Here is an 18,224-nt window from a genome sequence, read left to right on the forward strand (position 1 = left end):
CCAACACACCATATGCCTTCCCAATACTCCGGCAGATTTCCGTGCTGCAGTCACCGTCCCATGTGATTAGGCTACCAAGATACTCAAACTCGTTTACATATTCTAGGTGTACACCATTCACAAGTAGCTGTTGTCCAATGTCCTACTGCCCCATCACCAGCGTTTTTGTCTTCTTTAAGTTGACCTCAAGTGCTGCTGCTGTGGCTTGTTCCACCAACGATTCCAGTTTGTATTACAGATTATTCCGTGTGTGTCAGTATGTCAATATCATCCGCATACTTCAGGTTGTTCAGTTGTCGCCCATGTATGGACAAATCACATATTGCGTGCACATCTTGCCTCACTTAAATTCAACGACATCAAAACACACTGGTTTGAACATTCTGGCTTAATTTTATCTTTTAGAAAAGAAAGTAGGGGCAATAGTCTGGAAACAAATATTTTTCCATGCTCGATTTTCCTTACTTATCCAGACCTGGAAATTACTAAAATCAAATTCCATACTTTTCCATACCCTGTTAACCATGACATGACAATGAGCATACGTAACACTGTGTTTCTTTGTCCCTCTCTTTGTTGAGCTACACATGCCACTCCTGAGATACCAGTGATCCTGACCTCTCCTGCTTGCTAGACCTGCCTAATCTATCCTGATGCCCTACCCCTGACTGGAGTTTTTCTTCACGTCACTTCTGCAAAGATGGTTCCATATGTACAGCCCTGATCCATCCTGACGTCCAGCTGGAGTTCCTATTACTTCACTCCTATAGAGGATGGCTCCATATGAACAGTAAAGATGCACTCAGAAAATGGCTTTGACTATAATTGATACAGTTTTAAAGTGCTACAATGGCTTCAGTCTACAACTGCCATAAATTTTTGACTGCAGTTGCCATGAACGTTTTTTCACTCAACTTTCCATCAGTGAACAGTTGATAACGTCAACAAAGTAGACTTCATATTAAAACTATAATGAATTTCATGGTTAAACAATCACACTTTTTGACCATATAGGACACAGTTACAGAAGTGAGTTATTTATAATCATGTTATCCCTCATCACTTAGATGAGGATGGGTTCCCTTTTGAGTCTGGTTCCTTTCAAAGTTTCATCCTCATGTAGTCTCAGAGATTTTCCTTGCCACCACTGCCTCAGGCATGCTCCTTAGGAATAAATTTATAAATTCATGTGTTTAAATTTTATATCCGGAAATTATATATTTCAGTAAAGTCGCTTTGCGACAATGTCCACTGTTAAAACCACTATACGAATAAAAATTAATTTGAAATGTTAAAGCTCAATTGTAAATGCTACTCAAAGATATCAAAATTGTTTTCATTCATGGCATGTACTGGACTGTCTTCTTTAAGTTGACCTCAAATGCTGCTGCTGTGGCTTGTTCCACCAACGCTTCCAGTTTGTATTGCAGATTATTCCGTGCGCGTCAGCCAGTGGCGGCTGCTGGTTTTTAAAACAGGGGAAGCCCATTTTACGCATTCATCGTAAAACCTGTAGGCCGGATATCAAAGCATAGAAAGGTGTGCCCCATTAGCATAGTGAACTAGACAACCCTACCTAGTGGCAGAAAGTATTTTTGCTTGTACATTTCATGTTATAGTCTGGCTTGCCAGGCTAGTGCCTCATATCCTTAATCAAAAATATCAAACATCCAAAAATCACTGGCTATTCAATGAAGAGCCTTGAACATCATACCCTGATATGCAACACAGAGTCTTTAACACAACACCCAGCTGTGCAACACATCCTTGAACATCATCTGCAACACAGTCTGGAAATTCATAACCAGGTAGGCTATGCAACACACAGAACCTTGAATATTATACCCAGGTATAACCTATAACACAGAGCCCACCATTCTCTTAACATTACTGAAGTGTGTATATACTTCAGATTCATGAACATGAACACTATTTATACACAAATTCTGCCCTCCGCTCCTTTTCCAGAAAATGGTCTGTGACCCTGTCATACCAGCTGGTTGTGCTTTCCAGAGACTTCACCAATTTCTGTTAGCAGCTAGCACTGCAGATCCCAATAAGGCTCAAGCTAGCCTACAACCAGATTGAACTACAAATGAAATAAACGAGTGAATTCACGAATGATCAAACTGATAGAATGGATGAAAGTTAACGGAGCACAACGAGTAATATTTACATTTATTTACAGAGTAATGTACAGAGACATCAATGAGAAGAAACGTTTATATGAAAAGAAATTCGGACAGCACTTTGGCACACGACTACACTTTCTCGACACCCGCTAGGGACTGACTGATCATGCTTCCGTGTTCCTCGCCGAAGTACCGCCCTCCTCATGTCTTTCAAACACTACCTCCAATAATCCTTTATCAGCCCAGCTTCTTGTCCCGCCCACTGTCTCGTCCCAGAGAAGCCCGGCTTCCCTGGAAGTGACTATTTTGTTGATTTTAACCAATAACAACTAGCCGAAATTGGCTGTTCAGAGCCGTCTCGTAGACTGCAACGGATACCCGGCTGCCGATCAGTGTTGCCAGATACTGCTGACGTTTTCCACCCCAAAATATGTTCAAAACCCGCCAAAATGCACTTAAAACCGCCCAATCTGGCAACACTGCTGCCTGTCCATAGAGCCCATTGAAATAAGAAAGGTTACAGCCTGGCAGTAAAGGTGATTCTCGTAGCGAACTGCAAGTTCGTCAGACATCACTCAAATAAGTTACAGGATAGTTATGAACATAAATACAATCTTGGGCATATGTTATGCAAGTTATTGTTTTAATGAGAATTCAACGTCGTAGACGCCGCAGTTTGGGGAGGGAATTTTAGGGGAAGCTCGGCTTCCCTTGTTGTCTCTGAGAAATCGCCCCTGGCGTCAGCATGTCAATATCATCTGCATACTTCAGGTTGTTCAGATAAGTGACAAGTGAAAGATAAAGATGATGAGGGGTTTGGAATAGATATGTAAAAAAAACCTGAGCTTCGGTCTCACCAGTTGTTTAAGCAGAGCAGGGAGGATATCGTCCAGTGCTTGGTGGCCAATGGTAGCATGTAGCTGTTCAAAGGTTTTAGCTGCAGCCTCTCGCACATCCTCTAGTGGGTCACACAGTGCTTTACGCACTGTAGGTACCAGGGACTCAGAGAACACCAGCACCTATTGAAAACACAACACACAGATGAAATACATCTAAACACTGTAGCTCAAAATAAATACAATAAAATCTTAAAAATCAGAATGGCAGTGATGAACAACATACAGCATCTTTGCTGGTGGATTTCATAATTTCGCTGAGACCAATGCACACACCCTGCCTCTCATCGCTCTTCTCAGAGCACAGACCCTCTTCCAGGATAGGGATGATTTCCGGAAGGATTTTCTCCCCCAGCTTCCTCACTAAATCCCCCAGAGTACGAGCTGCGATCTGGCCAAGGACAAGGTTAATTTTTGAAGTACTTCAAATAGGAGAAGCAAGCAATTTGTTATATTTGTATGCCTACTTATGTACTCTATAGAAAAACGGATTACTATGGACTATAGCACGTTTATTAAAATAATAAAGCCTTTAAAAGTACATAAATAGAATGTGTGTATACCGTTCTCTTGTCGGGGCAGGTAGAGGCCAGGAAGCCCAGCAACAGGGAGAAGAGTGTAGGCAAAATTTCTCGAAGTGTACGTGGAGTGTTGGTCACCACAATCTTCCAGACATGCAGGGAGGCCTGTCTCACCACAAGCTGCGTGTCTGAGCGGCCCATATATAGGCCAGAGAGCACACGATTCCTTCGCTCTACTCCCAGTGCACCAATAATGGCCTGTGGAGCATAAACATTTTATTAAATACCTAGGACATGGATGTGTAAAATATTCAGTTTTGAATGGCCAATCAAGTTTTCTGAATAACAGAACGCAACATTAACACCAATATGGCTACTCCAAGTTACTGTTTGGCTAACATTAGTTATCTGATAAAGACCGTCATCTTTAAGATGTGTGTAATCCAAGATAAGAAATGTTTATTTAGCATTTTTTGAAAGGAGTCGCCAGGATCAGTGCTTTGAAATAGTCAACAAGGTAAAGGTGTTTCTTTAAGCTATCAGATATGGGAACGTCTTCAGAAAGGAAAGTGTTGTGGTTTCTCAACATAAGCCGTGTCCTTTGTCTAATTAACCTCAAAAGAGAGCAAAAAGAGAGGCAAGAGAGGAAACGACTTATAGGTGCTATAATGTAAGCGACAACAGGAACTTATTTCATGGATGCAGCACAATATTAACTGTACGCTGAGGGGTGTGCTGCTAAATGGTGGTAACAGCAACACTTTCACGTCACTAGCACGTACCAAAATGTAATATTCCTTAGATCATGACTGGTTGAACATACTAAATTACTCTTAAATGTACTGTATCTTAATGGGGAACAAATTCACCATCTACACACACATTTACATTTGAACTTTAATAAGTTGGGTTTATTTATTTATTTTTAATATTTTATTTTTCTCTTCTCACTCACTTACCAAATATGGAACAGAGACAAAACGGTGTATAAAGTGAAGCTAAATTCCTAACAGACAATTTTTTGCCTTCCTTTAAAGAGCTACTTTGACGAAATTTTACCAAAACAACAAAACCCTTGCAAACTTTATAGTTATAATGTTCAATCTTTCAATAAAACTTATGTAATTTTTTTTCTCAATTTATCACAAATGCCTTTTCTAAAGGTGAGTTTTCACGACCGCCATTTCAGCCTCTGCATTTGTCTGAACTCAGTCGACGCAGGGAGGTGAACTCACCCACTCAACCAAAACACAAGTTATATGTAATGCTCGTGTGTGAAAGTCGCCATTCTACACCTTCGCAGGCCTGAAAATCACAATTTAAAAAAAAAAAAAAAACACTTTAATGTAAAAGATGCCTCCAAGTCGTTGTGTTGTGCAAGACTATCAATACAGCTGCTCTAGAGGCAGGAATTTCAGTCCATAACTTGCCACTGTCAAGCACTGTATTGATGAGGTAGATGAATGGAGGTAATAGCAGAAAGTGTGTTAATTTAAAAACATGCAGGCAAATAGATCCAAATCGTAAGGCACACTCAGAATAGACAAACAAGCAACGCTCAGGCGTAGGGTGACCATCAGTTCGGTTTTGAAATCACATATCCGTCTACCAGTGCAGCTTTGAGCCGGACACTCATTTGCTCTCCTTTTGAGATCATCTCCATTTTATACTAACTCTAATGGTATATAATAAATAAGTAGGCTTGAACAAATATGAGTAATTGTATTAATACATCGGTTTTGTCTAATTATACACTCCATAAAGACTTTTGATCGAACAAATCTTTAGATGAAGGTGTCAAATATGTGAAATTTCATTGGTCAATAGCTGAAAGTAACCAAATTAGCCATGTGGCTTGAGGTCACGTCATGCCAGGTCAGACACAGTTTGGGCCAACTACAGACCCAGTTTAGCCTACTTGTAATGTAGCAAAAATGCCTATGAAAGAAACTCACTTAATCCTGAATGGATAAAAGATAATCAGTTCATCGCAAAAAGCAGAAAGGATGACTTACTGGACATTGTGTCATTGCGATGTGGATGTAAGCAGCAAAGGGAAAGGCGCAATCGAGTGACATGCTAGCACAGACGAGCACAAAGGCAACAGTCAGAGCACAGGTGCCTCTTCACTTTTATCATTTTTCCATGAAGCTTCATTGCCTAAAAATGACAAAATCTCCGCTGCAGAGCTTTGTAAAGTTTCTCATGCAGTCAGACATTACCAGTCATAGAGTGTTGACTGTGGAGGAAAAGTTGACCGAGAGAGCTACACTGACTCATCCATAGCAAAAAGGGTGACAGGAAAGGCCAAAAGTACTAAAAATAAACAACATTCATGGTAAGTGCACCAGAGTCTCATTGTATGTTAGGGATTATTTTTCCGTTTCTGTCTTGGCTTCACTGAATTTTGCAAAGTGTCCACCTTTTTGGTCTTATGGAAATGGCCACACTAGTCAGGCGAGGCATGAATAGAGTATTGGAGGCACAGACAAGGAGGAGAATCAAATAAACAAAAAGTCAGAATCAGAGCAGCAGTGCGGAGCACAGACGGCTTGGTAACAATGAACACTTCAGAACAGAGTGTATACTTCACAAAATTATGTGTGTTGTCAGTCCTTATATCCTGATTGCATTTTTTGGACATACTGTGATTGCGCTCTGATCAACAGATGTCTGTAATTAGTCCTGGTCAGGGATTACAGCATTAAAACCACTGTTTTCAAACTCTGTGCCATCTGAAGGGGACTCTCATTCAAAATTATCTGAGCAATCCAAAAAAAAAAAACCCCACACTGAAAGGAATCTCACTTTCACTGGAAGACATTGCAAAACTTCACTATATTTGTTGTGCAGCTCGAGCAGAGGGTTAAGCGAAAGATGTCACAGCTCAGTTTCCTACATGGCACGCATATGCAAAATTAACACGGTGGACCGTGAAATTCCGGCTATTAAAATACAGATTTCTTGCAACCTATTTTAGCTGACTCAAAAATTTAAACAGAATTTATTATTTTCCAAGATATATTTTTCTTTGAACCTGGAGAATTTATGTATGTTGTTTAAATTTCATGAAATTTCGTCAAAATAACACTTTAAACTACAGAATGTGCTGGTGACTAATCAAAAAAAATTTTTTGGACACATCAGACGTGGTGCATGTACTTTGTTGGACTGCGCCGTGCCGAAGTTGTCATCCTCGGAAGCGGTCTCTGTTGTCATCTTCCCTGAAACCCCCGAGATGTGAAAGAGTAGGTCTCCTAGCAACTGCACTGAGCTGAATCTGAAAGCAGAGATATTTTGCATATTTAACATATCTGCATATTTGGCACAACCTTATATTTGATTTTACAGCCAAGGTTTCTCTGCCACAATTGTTTTAAGCTGCTGTCATTATTACTGGTGATGTAATATTTTGCAATCTGGAAAATATAGTCATGAAGTATTAGGGGTATAACACCCAAAGATAATACATTAACATATTACATTTTTGATACAGCAAAAAACAAGCATTGTTTATGTTTTAGGTCTCCGTTTTCAGTTGATTAAAACATTCAAAATTATAAAAGAATAACAATCTTGATGACAGTGTTTCTTAGCAACATATAACAAACAACTTTGAATGTAACAAACTGAAATTTGGCCAACTTTCACTGGTGTGACTCATAAGGGGGTATGTCTGAAATATGGGGCTTTTTATTCTGTTGTTAGCTCGTTGTGCTGTCTCACATAGCCATATTAGCTGTGTGCTTGTGCTATCAGTCCTGGTGTACTGTATGGATTCAGCATAGCGGAAGCGCTTTTTTGTCCTCCACTCACTGGCAAATCAGATCCATAACTTACTAGGAAGTCTAGTGCTTCCTTACACCAGACTTTAAAGAATTTGGCAAATGTTTCTTCTCCTGCTTCCTGAGTGAAGTCTTTTTTTTTCTTCTTTTTTTGATACTTTGACTGAAATGGTGTAGCCAGACATTTTTTTCCTGTCTTAAAGTGTACTGGTACTGGTCATGCTTACAACATTAATCGTGCTTTATGTATTACTGATAGACAAAAGACGCACCCATTCAGTCAAAAAGATAGAACTCAACGCCAACGGCGTCGATGGGGATGCCTCCACCTGGTAGACTACACGCCTTATTAAGTTGTGATTTGGGGATGGACATTTGACCTCGCAGTAATCATGACCTGGTGAAATTACTTGTATTAGCCTTGGAGATATTGTGTTCACAAGGTTCTCGGACAGACATTTGATTTCACAGTGACCTTGGCCTTAGAACTTCTGATCTCAAAATCTAATCAGTTTATCTTTGTCTCTAAATGCACAAGTGGTGAAAGCTTGGTGAAATTCCTTTCATCTGCCTTGGAGATATTGTGTTCACAAGGTTTTCAGACAGACATTTGACCTCACAGTGACCTTGACCTTAGACCTTTTGATCTCAAAATCTAATCAGTTCATGTTTGTTCCAAAGTGCACAAATGGTGAAGGTTTGGTGAAATTCCTTTCATTAGCCTTTGAGATATTGCGTTTGCAAGGTTTCGGGACGGACGCACGCATGGACGCACAACCCGAAAACATAATGCCTCCTGCACCTTACGGTGGCGGAGGCATAAAAAAAAACCACTGTAAAGCACTATTGGACAATTTTATTCCGTGAATTACCTGCGGAGACAGAACCATGGGGAGCAGCCATTGCTGGCCGGAAGTGGCATACAGTCGTTCTGGGTTATCGAGTGCGAGTAAATAAGCAGTGTTCTGTGGGTCGAGATTCCCAGGTCCCAGTCAAGTAACTTCAGAACACGTTGAATAAATATAGCTCTAATACTTGTAATACATCTTTATTTTATGGCACATATCTTTTATTTCATGGCATTATGTGCAAGTAGATGTCCAGGGTGTACCCCGCCTTTCGCCCGTAGTCAGCTGGGATAGGCTCCAGCTTGCCTGCGACCCTGTAGAAGGATAAAGCGGCTAGAGATAATGAGATGAGATGTGCAAGTAGATTTGGTTGTACTTTGGGGTCGAGAGCTTCGCCGGCGAAGTTCGACAGGTTTAGAATGAGTAGGTCATGTATTGAGATAAATATCTTCGTGAGTTTATCATACAAGCATGATAAACACATGGACAGAAACCTTATATTTTACACTTTGTGTTAACTACCAAATATTATTACAGTTTTTAAATTGCCTAAATTAGATAAAACATAAAACTTGTCACCTTACTCAGTCACACCAGAGTCAGAGCACTGAGCTCCCACTTACACATTCATAAAAGACTATCATGCCATTACCATGTGAATAATCACCTTCACTCTTTTGGTTTCTCTTTCGCCATGGGAACACCCACCATAAATAGGATAAAATCTGTCAGACATAGTTTAGGCTATTCGGAGGTAAAACTTGTGAGATGGCATGCGGATTTTATGCATTTTGGATGATTCAGGACAGCGATTCGGTTCAATCTTGAGAACTGCGACACTGATGAACGATGCTTTTATATATATATATATATATATATATATATATATATATATATATATATATAAATTAAAAAAACTTTGACTCGATCCAGCCAAAGATCAACTCAAGTAAGTGTAAATATTTCTTCTATTTCTTATGAGCAGATCAGTTGATAATGTGTTACCTTAGACTGGTGTTTGCAGCACAGGGTCACTGACCAGTCCACTGCAGCCCAGCCAATCGGACAAACCAACGACTGTACGTCACTACCGGTGCCAGAACAGCCCATAAAGGAGGCAACATGTCGCTGACCATGCGTGACTGGCGGAGCACTGACTTAAAACTTGTGCGTACTTGACAAAAGCTTATGATGAACGTTACATGACAGAACCACTGGTATCATATGTGATCTTTTGAAATAGCTAGTAATTAAAATTCACTACAGGTACCTTTTAATGTATGTATTATACTCATTTAAAATGTTAATATTATACCACAAATATGGTTTATTGTTAAATATATATATTAAAAAAAAAAAAGTTTTGAAAAGATCATCAGGGTTTGTCTACTCACTATCGACACCTCATTTTGCGAGAGAATCAGAGACTGTGACGTCACTTACACTGTGCATGACTTACCGAGGCTAGTGGATACATCACTTCTAAACTGTTGTAAACAACCCTGAAGATGCCCGAGTGTCAAGCGTTTGGGTGTAAAAATAAGCCCAATCACTGAAGCAGTGAATGAACACGCGCACGCGTAAACAGAGAGCAGACCCAGCTTTTTGCTGCCTGTAAATACTCCATCTCTGGCTACTCAGTTTGTGTTTGCTTTTTTTTTTGTTTAATTAAAATTTTCCTTGTAGTTTTATGCAACATGCTTTTGTTTGTTTTAATTCACTGAGAAACTCAAACTTTTTAGATGGCAAGAATCGTTTCACCATGACAACCACCATTGTTTACTGGTGTTTAATGGTATCTGTGTCAGTACTGCCTATGCATCATCTAGCCGAGCGGGATTGTATTTCATATAAGTGAAGTCTGTTAATTCGTGGATTTTGTTGGCAGTAAAAATGACATGGTTGAGGAAATTTTTTTGATGAGTTTTTTTTTTTAAAGAATTAGAAGCCTTTATTTGATGCCTCTGTGTAACCAAGGTAAATGGCATACTAGTGTGCTGGTTACATCACATCTGGTTTCAGTGCAAATGGTTGCATCCAGGTAAGCCTATTTTTTAGCAATATCAACTTTCATAAAACGAATAAATTGCTGGTCAAGTTTTATTTTTAATGTAAATGTGTGGAGGGCACATCAGGGCACTTGCCATGATCAGCAGACGGTGTTTATTTTTGGGTTTTGGTTGATTTTAAAATATACTGAGGTACTATAATGGGAACAATCAAGATAATTATATTGGGCTTATATAATCATTTTATTTATTTTAACACCCCCCCGCCAAAAATAAATAAATAAAGTGTTACAATAGTGAGACAGTTGTCTCTCCCACCTGATCCTCCAGAGGTCATCAAACAAGCCTTGTTCCAGCTCAGGCAGCAGCAGGGCAATGGCCGTCTCTGCATACATAGTGATGATGCGCTGGCCTGCTCTTAATGCTGTGTCTCTTACGTACTCATTTTCATCGGCTAAAGCCTAAATATACAAAACAGAGAGGGAGAGATGCCATTCGATTGTAACATCTACTGCAATATTGCTATACCAGTTCTAGGAAACATTATTACTTTTAACAAAATTATACAACCTATTTTAGTGGACTCTGTAGACAACTGCTTTAGTGCATTCATAAATAAAGGCAAGAGGAAATAGTTCTCTATCTCTGAATGGCTAGTAAATGATGGGGGGGGGGGGGAATCTATCTTAAAAACTTGTTCATAGCCCTCAAAAAATTTTCATGCCACACAATATACTTGCTATAGGTCAGAACACAAGACAATATGTTCAAAATACAGTGGCGTTACTAGTTTCCTGAGCTGCTCTCATATCTTTTATGAAAATAATTTGTCTGGCTTTACAAGTATGCTCAATTTTACACACTCATAAGGATATCATCTATTAAAAAGAAACTGTCCAGAAATATACTGTAAAGTGAAACAAAATTTAGAGAAATTCAAGAGTGCAGATGTTTTTGTTTTCTATAACAATACAGACAATTTTCTTTGGAGAGCTGTAGGTTGGGGTGAACTAGAATTGACAGTTGAGGAAATAAAGCTCAATACCTTGAGGATGCACGGAATAATCGGGCCTACATATGGAGTGAACCTTTCACCGAAGGTGAGTGGGAGGTAGATGAACATCATGATATAGCCATCGCGTACATGAGAAGCAATGTCCACTTTGCTGGCTGTCTGGACAATGTCAGGCATCAGTTTGTCCAGCTTCTCGACACCTAACCCAGCCATCACCTCTGCCAGACCTACAAGAGAGAAAAAAAAAAATGTGTGCTTAAATTTCTAAGCTCCTTCATTAATGCCCAGGTCAGACGGCAGAAAGACACATGCTGCAACCTGAGATTGGTCGGGTGGTGACCAACTGCAGGTAGACGCAGGCATTTTGTGTCGAATCCTTCATTGTGGTCAGACATATTGCAAGACGCAGAGTTTTTAAGCTGAATCTGGTCATGAGCCAGCTGGGAACATATAGGTCCTGATGCAATCTTTCACCCCATTCCCCGCCAGTTTTCTCCGAGCTTTCCCCGCGATGCAGCCAGCGCACCTGTCTCTCATCAGCTCATCCACAACTCTGTATTATACCGCTCGGATATTCATTCGGCACGGGATTGTCTTCGCCTCAGGATATGGTTTTTCGCCCCTTTTTCCCCCTCTGGTTTTTGTATTCTATTATTTTGTTACTTTGCTGCGCACCGTGGAGTATTTCACTCTTCTGCGGATATCTTTTATTGGGACTGCAAGCGTGTTGTTTTCCCAACGCGGAAGCGCTTTGAACTTTTAAACTTCTGAACTGTTCTTTGAACTGAGAGCTCTTTCCCCTTGCAGGGCTGCGTTTCTGGACTCAATCATGCTTTTTTCAACCCACGATTGGTTGCTCAAGTGTTGCACAACCGCCTGCCTCTACATGCATCAACCTGCTATTTGCACTGATGGGAAACGAATCACAGCTGAAATGCAAACAGATTGTGATCCACTTGCATCAACCTGTCTCTACTAAAAGACCCTCTGCAACACGCTGCCATTATCTGCATTGTCGTGTGTCGACGCAAGACCAGTCTTGCGTATACCTGCAATTTTATCATCACAGGTAGATGCAAGTAGTTGAAAACTAGTTGCAACCTGCCGTCTGACCTGAGCATAACCTCAAGGTTGCTTTACAAGGTCATTAGGACAAAAACAAAAACGACAGACTCAAACGACAAAAGAAATACAGAAACATGAAAATGACAAATACAACAAATACTAATTCTTCTTACAGATTTGTATCATTATTACCTCCACCAAGGAGGTTATGTTTTCGGTAGCGTTGGTTTGTTTGTTGGTTTGTCTGTTAACAACATTACGGAAAAATGTATGAACGGATTGCTCTGAAATTTTTTTCCAGAGGTGTGACTGGGCACAAGTAACAATCCATTAAATTTTGGCGGTGATCCGGATCACCTTCTGGATCCCGGATTTTTTTTAAAGGATTCTTGGCAGAGGTCTGCGCTCTCCGAGTGATTTTCTAGTTATTATTATTACAACTGGTTTCACAAAATAGCTATTCCTAGGTGGTGTAGTAGTTTTCATTGCCCACTGTGGCCAGAAACTCCCATTTCATTTGACTGCCATTGCAAACAACTAACCACAGATCATCTTGCGCATCAAAGTGGAAAAAAAAAAAAAAGATACAGCAACCTGAAGCAACGTGGTTTATGATGACTCACGAACAACGAGGGAATTGGTAATGCAAAAGAGGGAACCATACAAAATTTCTTTAAACCCAGTGACCATATTTTGCTCAGAAAACGTAACTGTTATTGCAGTGATCAAAAGTTTGTTGTTCTCACCCTGTGCAGCTCCAGAGCGATCCACCGAGCTCTGCTCAGAGGCTAAAGTCTCCATTAGCCAGGGCAGCAGATCATCAAAACAGGACTCACCCATGCCCTTGACCATAGCACCAAGAGCTTTTGCTGACACTGTCCGCACCTACCAAAATAGAGGACACACTCTTAACTTGGGAACGCAGACACTCAAATGAAAAATAACTTGTTGCCCCGTGATTTCCAAACTAATACAAGAGGTATAGTTTTTTTTTAATTATTATACAATAAGAAAACTTAATATAGACAGAATGTAAATGGAGTCCACATTAATCGAAAAAGTATGGGCAACCTCTGGTACAGGATCCAGTAGGGATGTTTTGAGTCCTGGAATCACACTAGGCAGGTATGGAGAGAGATCCTGCACCAAACACAAGGCACCTTATGTAGTTAGACAGATGTAACAACAATGCAATAAAAAAGGGGAAACAAACATTTTATTTTATACCGTACATGCTTAACAAAATCAACAGAAAAAAACAAAATCAATACATTTTGAACAGCAAATAGTAAATTTAATATCCGAGGTCATAAGCACACCTTCTGGTCGGTGAGGGAGTACATGTTGCCAATGATTTGTGCAGCCATTTTGCGTGTGTCTGTGGACCGATCCTGGAAGGCCCTCTGGACAATGGGCATGATGAGAGCCAGTGAGGGAGCATCGATAAAGTGAACAAATTTGGTCTCAAGCAGAGTGTGCAGACAGTGCTGCGTCTTGTGTGACGGGTCAGTAAGAGCATCCAGTAGAATGGGAGTGATGGCTAAGTGCCCAGAGAAATAAATTAACAAAAAGAGCATTCACCACTTAGTTCAAATTATGAAAACATCTTGCAAGAGTCCAGTTAACTCATTTAATATTGCCCATTTTCCCCCTTTATGCATTTATACATATATTATGTAGTTTTTATTTGTAACAATACAAAATCTGAGTGAGGAAATAAGCATGTTGAGAAGAGAGAAATGGGGAATAGGGTGAAGGGAGAAAGAAAGGAGAGAAAAAAAAAAAAGGAGTGAGGGACAAGCATCATGAGCTAACCCAAAATGTCAGAGGAAATGTACTGATATGGAAGGGAAGAGCAGAATCAATCATGGACAGGAAACTCTTCCACAAGCTATAGCCTATGATTTAGCTAAGTGATGTGTTCATCTCGCTCTTACCCTGGATCTCAGGGTTGCGGATGACTGAACCAATCTGACGTAATGCTTGCTGACCAGCTTTTTGCACTTTGACGTGAGAGTCAGTGAGAACCTCAGTCAGCTTGGGCACAATGCTGGGGAGACATGATGACAGCTGTTTTGGGGCACAAAACGCCATGGCACCCAGCAACTCCACTGAGCCTGCAGAACACAGAAACAAACTGATATTGGAATTGGAAAAAAGCAACAAGTGTTTCATTTGATGTGTTATGAGTCTTCATATTTTTGTTCTTACCACAAATATGTGAGGAATAAATCTGGGCTTGTCTAGAGGAGAGCACAACAGGTTTATTTATAAATGTGTCTTTACTTTATTGAAGCCTTGTTAGATGTTTGGATGAAGCGTTTCAATTATATATACAAAACTATATCCAAATTAAATCTAGATTTTGAGTTGTGCTTGAATGCTTTCCTTGCTCTATATTTTTGAAAGCTCAACCCCATTTGCAGATGGCAACAAATCTTTATATACTATTGTGTTTAACCAAACAACTTCAGGGGCCTGTAGTAAACTTTTATAATTGTCCTTTGACACTGAAAGAGAAAGGTGTGTAAATACAGGGTAACCACCAGGTGTTTGTGGGGACAACCCATCTGAAAATCCAGGTATGGCAGTTAATATTGGAGAGTTCAAAACATCTGTGAAACTGTCAGTCATTCCAGATTAACTCATTAAGACTGGATGCAACATTTGTATGAACATCCCTTTAAGGACAATGTCACATTTGTGCCCTTTTCCCTCGAGAGCCAACTGCAACATGAGTGATCTCTGTCCCCATCAGTTCCTGACCCAACTCAGTCTCTTTTAATAGAGGTATGAACTTTGGAATAAGGGCTTCGTTTCAGGACTACTTGGTTTCTATTCCTGCAGAGACATTTTATTGGACTGTGGGTGGTAGAAATGGGCAACTGGACTTGCTTGAAGATTCTTGAAAACGTTTCACCTCTCGTCCAAAAGGCTTCCTCAGTTCCTCAGTTCTCAGCCTTTTGGACGAGAGGTGAAACGTTTTCAAGAATCTTCAAGCAAGTCCAGTTGCCCATTTCTACCACCCACAATTTACTATGACCTGGATGATTGAGAATCTTCACAGACATTTTATTGGACTAATTTTGTTGGTAACAAACTGGAAGAAAGTTTGGCCCTTAACAGAAATTCTTTCTACCAAATAAAATAAAATAAGTTTCATTTAAGCTGATCCATATATTCTACCCAGTGAAACATTTCTTACAAAGGCTTAAGGGGTATATATAAATTGCTCTTTTTTACATACTGAAACTTGTTCCCGTTTCTTTTGGTCTCAGTTTTTTATATTAGCGATGGAAAAATGTTAATTTCATAGTTGACAACGTTCAGATTTTACTCTTTAAGCATGTAACTATATATTGTGTGATGACAAATCATGATACAAATTTAGAACAAAATCAATGAAATAAAAAATGAACGACGATTATTAACAGGGGGCAGCACGGTGGTGTAGTGGTTAGAACTGTTGCCTCACAACAAAAAGGTCCTGGATCGAGCCCCGTGGCCGGCGAGGGCCTTTCTGTGTGGAGTTTGCATGTTCTCCCCGTGTCCGCGTGGGTTTCCTCCGGGTGCTCCGGTTTCCCCCACAGTTCAAAGACATGCAGGTTAGGTTAACTGGTGACTCTAAATTGACCGTAGGTGTGAATGTGTGAATGGTTGTCTGTGTCTATGTGTCAGCCCTGTGATGACCTGGCGACTTGTCCAGGGTGTACCCTGCCTTTCGCCCGTAGTCAGCTGGGATAGGCTCCAGCTTGCCTGCGACCCTGTAGAACAGGATAAAGCGGCTAGAGATAATGAGATGAGATTATTAACAGGCTGCATGATATAATCGGAATTTTTCCTAGCTGTAATTGCACTGTTAAGACAGCAGAGGGAATACATACAGAGGGAATACACATAACTCCACTGCAGGCAGAAATAACAACTCTCAGGCCATGAAAGCGTGCGCGCACAAAAAAAAAATTTGGGAGAGCGCTGTTGTGCGATTGACTATACAAATAGATTTAACAAGAAATCAAAGATATCTTCCAGACTACTGAAAGCTAAAGAAAAGAGAAGCAAATGGAGGTAGTACAACTGTTCAGAAATGTTTATTAAAATATACCTACCTGTTATTAATCTTTTCATTTTTAATAAAAGGAATATTTTCATGGGAGTTTGCCCAACCAGTACACGTGCTTTGTGGATCTGGGAGAAGGCATTCGACCGTGTCCCTCGTGGTATTCTGTGGGGGGTGCTTTGGGAGTATGGGGTTCGGGGCTCTTTGGTAAGGGCTGTCCAGTCCCTGTACGAACGGAGCAGGAGTCTGGTTCACATTGCCTGCAGTAAGTCAGACCTGTTCCCAGTGCATGTTGGACTCCGGCAGGGCTGCCCTTTGTCACCGCTTCTGTTCATAATTTTTATTGACAGAATTTCTAGGCACAGCCAGGGGCTGGAAGGAATCCTGTTTGGGAACCACAGGATTTCATCTCTGCTTTTTGCAGATGATGATGTCCTGTTGGCTTCTTCAAACCAGGACCTTCAGCATGCACTGGGGCGGTTTGCAGTCGAGTGTGAAGCGGCTGGGATGAGAATCAGCACCTCCAAGTCCGAGGCCATGGTTCTCAACCGGAAAAGGGTGGCTTGCCCTCTCCAGGTTGGTGGAGAAGTTCTGCCTCAAGTGGAGGAGTTTAAGTATCTCGGGATCTTGTTCACGAATGAGGGAAGGATAGAGCGTGAGATCGACAGGTGGATCGGTGCAGCCTCCGCAGTGATGTGGTCGCTTTACCGGTCCGTCGTGGTGAAGGAGCTGAGCCAAAAGGCGAAGCTCTCAGTTTACCAGTCGATCTACGTTCCGACTCTCACCTATGGTCATGAGCTTTGGGTAATGACCGAAAGAACAAGATTGCGGATACAAGCAGCTGAAATGAGTTTCCTTCGCAGGGTGGCTGGGCGTTCCCTTAAAGATAGGGTGAGAAGCACAGTCACTCGGGAGGCGCTCGGAGTAGAGCCGCTGCTCCTCCACATCGAGAGGAATCAGCTGAGGTGGCTCGGGCATCTCTTTCGGATGCCTCCCTGGGGAGGTGTTCCAGGCATGTCCCTCCAGGAGGAGGCCCCGGGGAAGACCCAGGACACGCTGGAGGGACTATGTCTCTTGACTGGCCTGGGAACGCCTCGGTGTTCTTCCTGAGGAGCTGGCCGAGGTGTCTGGGGAGAGGGAAGTTTGGGCTTCCATGCTCAGACTGCTGCCTCTGCGACCTGGCCCCGGATAAGCGGATGAAGATGAGACGAGAATATTTTCATTAATAGGCTAATAATAGTGAATATTTTACTACTATGTTTACAACTGTGGGTAAATTATTTTGGGTTACTAAAACATGAAAAGTTTTTTTTTTATTTTACAAAGTTATATTGATGAGGAAAAAGAAAAAAGTTGCATTTTTGGTAATAACATTTTCTGAAGTTAAATTTTTTCAAAAATATTGAGGGAAAATCGAATTATAAACCCAATGTGATGACTCGAATCAAATTGTGAATTGGGTGAATTGTTACATGCTGATTCTTTATATATATATATATATATATATATATATATATATATATATATATATATATATATATAAAACTAATGCCATTCATAACTACTTCACTACCCCTGGCTCCCCTTCCCATCCGCTCTCTGCTTTTTTTACCCCGTTCTTTATTACCCTCTTCTTTCCACATCTGATGTCTCCTAGCTCCTGCTCTCTTGCCATCCTACCACATGTGCCCTTGACCCTATCTCCCCTCATCTCTCCTCCTGACATCTTCCCATTTATTACCTCCCTTGTCAACTTCTTGTCCTCTGGATCCTTTCCCTCCAACTTTAAACCGCATCACCCCGCTGTTGAAAAAACCTACCCTAGACCCCTCCATCATCCAGAACTACTGCCCAATTTCTCTTCTCCCCTTCCTATCAAAGACACTTGAATGT

The 18,224-nt window shown here is 40.8% G+C and overlaps 1 protein-coding gene across 1 annotated transcript in view; it reads right to left on the minus strand.

The window, feature by feature from the left end:
- Window positions 1–18,224, minus strand: part of gcn1 (GCN1 activator of EIF2AK4) — a 190,736-nt gene that overhangs the window by 44,046 nt on the left and 128,466 nt on the right. The window contains exons 37-46 of the mRNA XM_060931788.1: window positions 14,209–14,388; window positions 13,591–13,811; window positions 13,343–13,411; window positions 13,018–13,156; window positions 11,237–11,433; window positions 10,510–10,652; window positions 6,712–6,829; window positions 3,592–3,807; window positions 3,255–3,419; window positions 2,990–3,151 (exon numbers count right to left, since the gene is read on the minus strand). Coding sequence (XP_060787771.1) covers window positions 2,990–3,151; window positions 3,255–3,419; window positions 3,592–3,807; window positions 6,712–6,829; window positions 10,510–10,652; window positions 11,237–11,433; window positions 13,018–13,156; window positions 13,343–13,411; window positions 13,591–13,811; window positions 14,209–14,388 — 1,610 coding nt within the window. The remainder of the gene's footprint in view (window positions 1–2,989; window positions 3,152–3,254; window positions 3,420–3,591; window positions 3,808–6,711; window positions 6,830–10,509; window positions 10,653–11,236; window positions 11,434–13,017; window positions 13,157–13,342; window positions 13,412–13,590; window positions 13,812–14,208; window positions 14,389–18,224) is intronic.

This window comes from Neoarius graeffei, chromosome 10, assembly GCF_027579695.1.
Source record: "Neoarius graeffei isolate fNeoGra1 chromosome 10, fNeoGra1.pri, whole genome shotgun sequence".
In the NCBI taxonomy this organism is placed as follows: domain Eukaryota; kingdom Metazoa; phylum Chordata; class Actinopteri; order Siluriformes; family Ariidae; genus Neoarius; species Neoarius graeffei.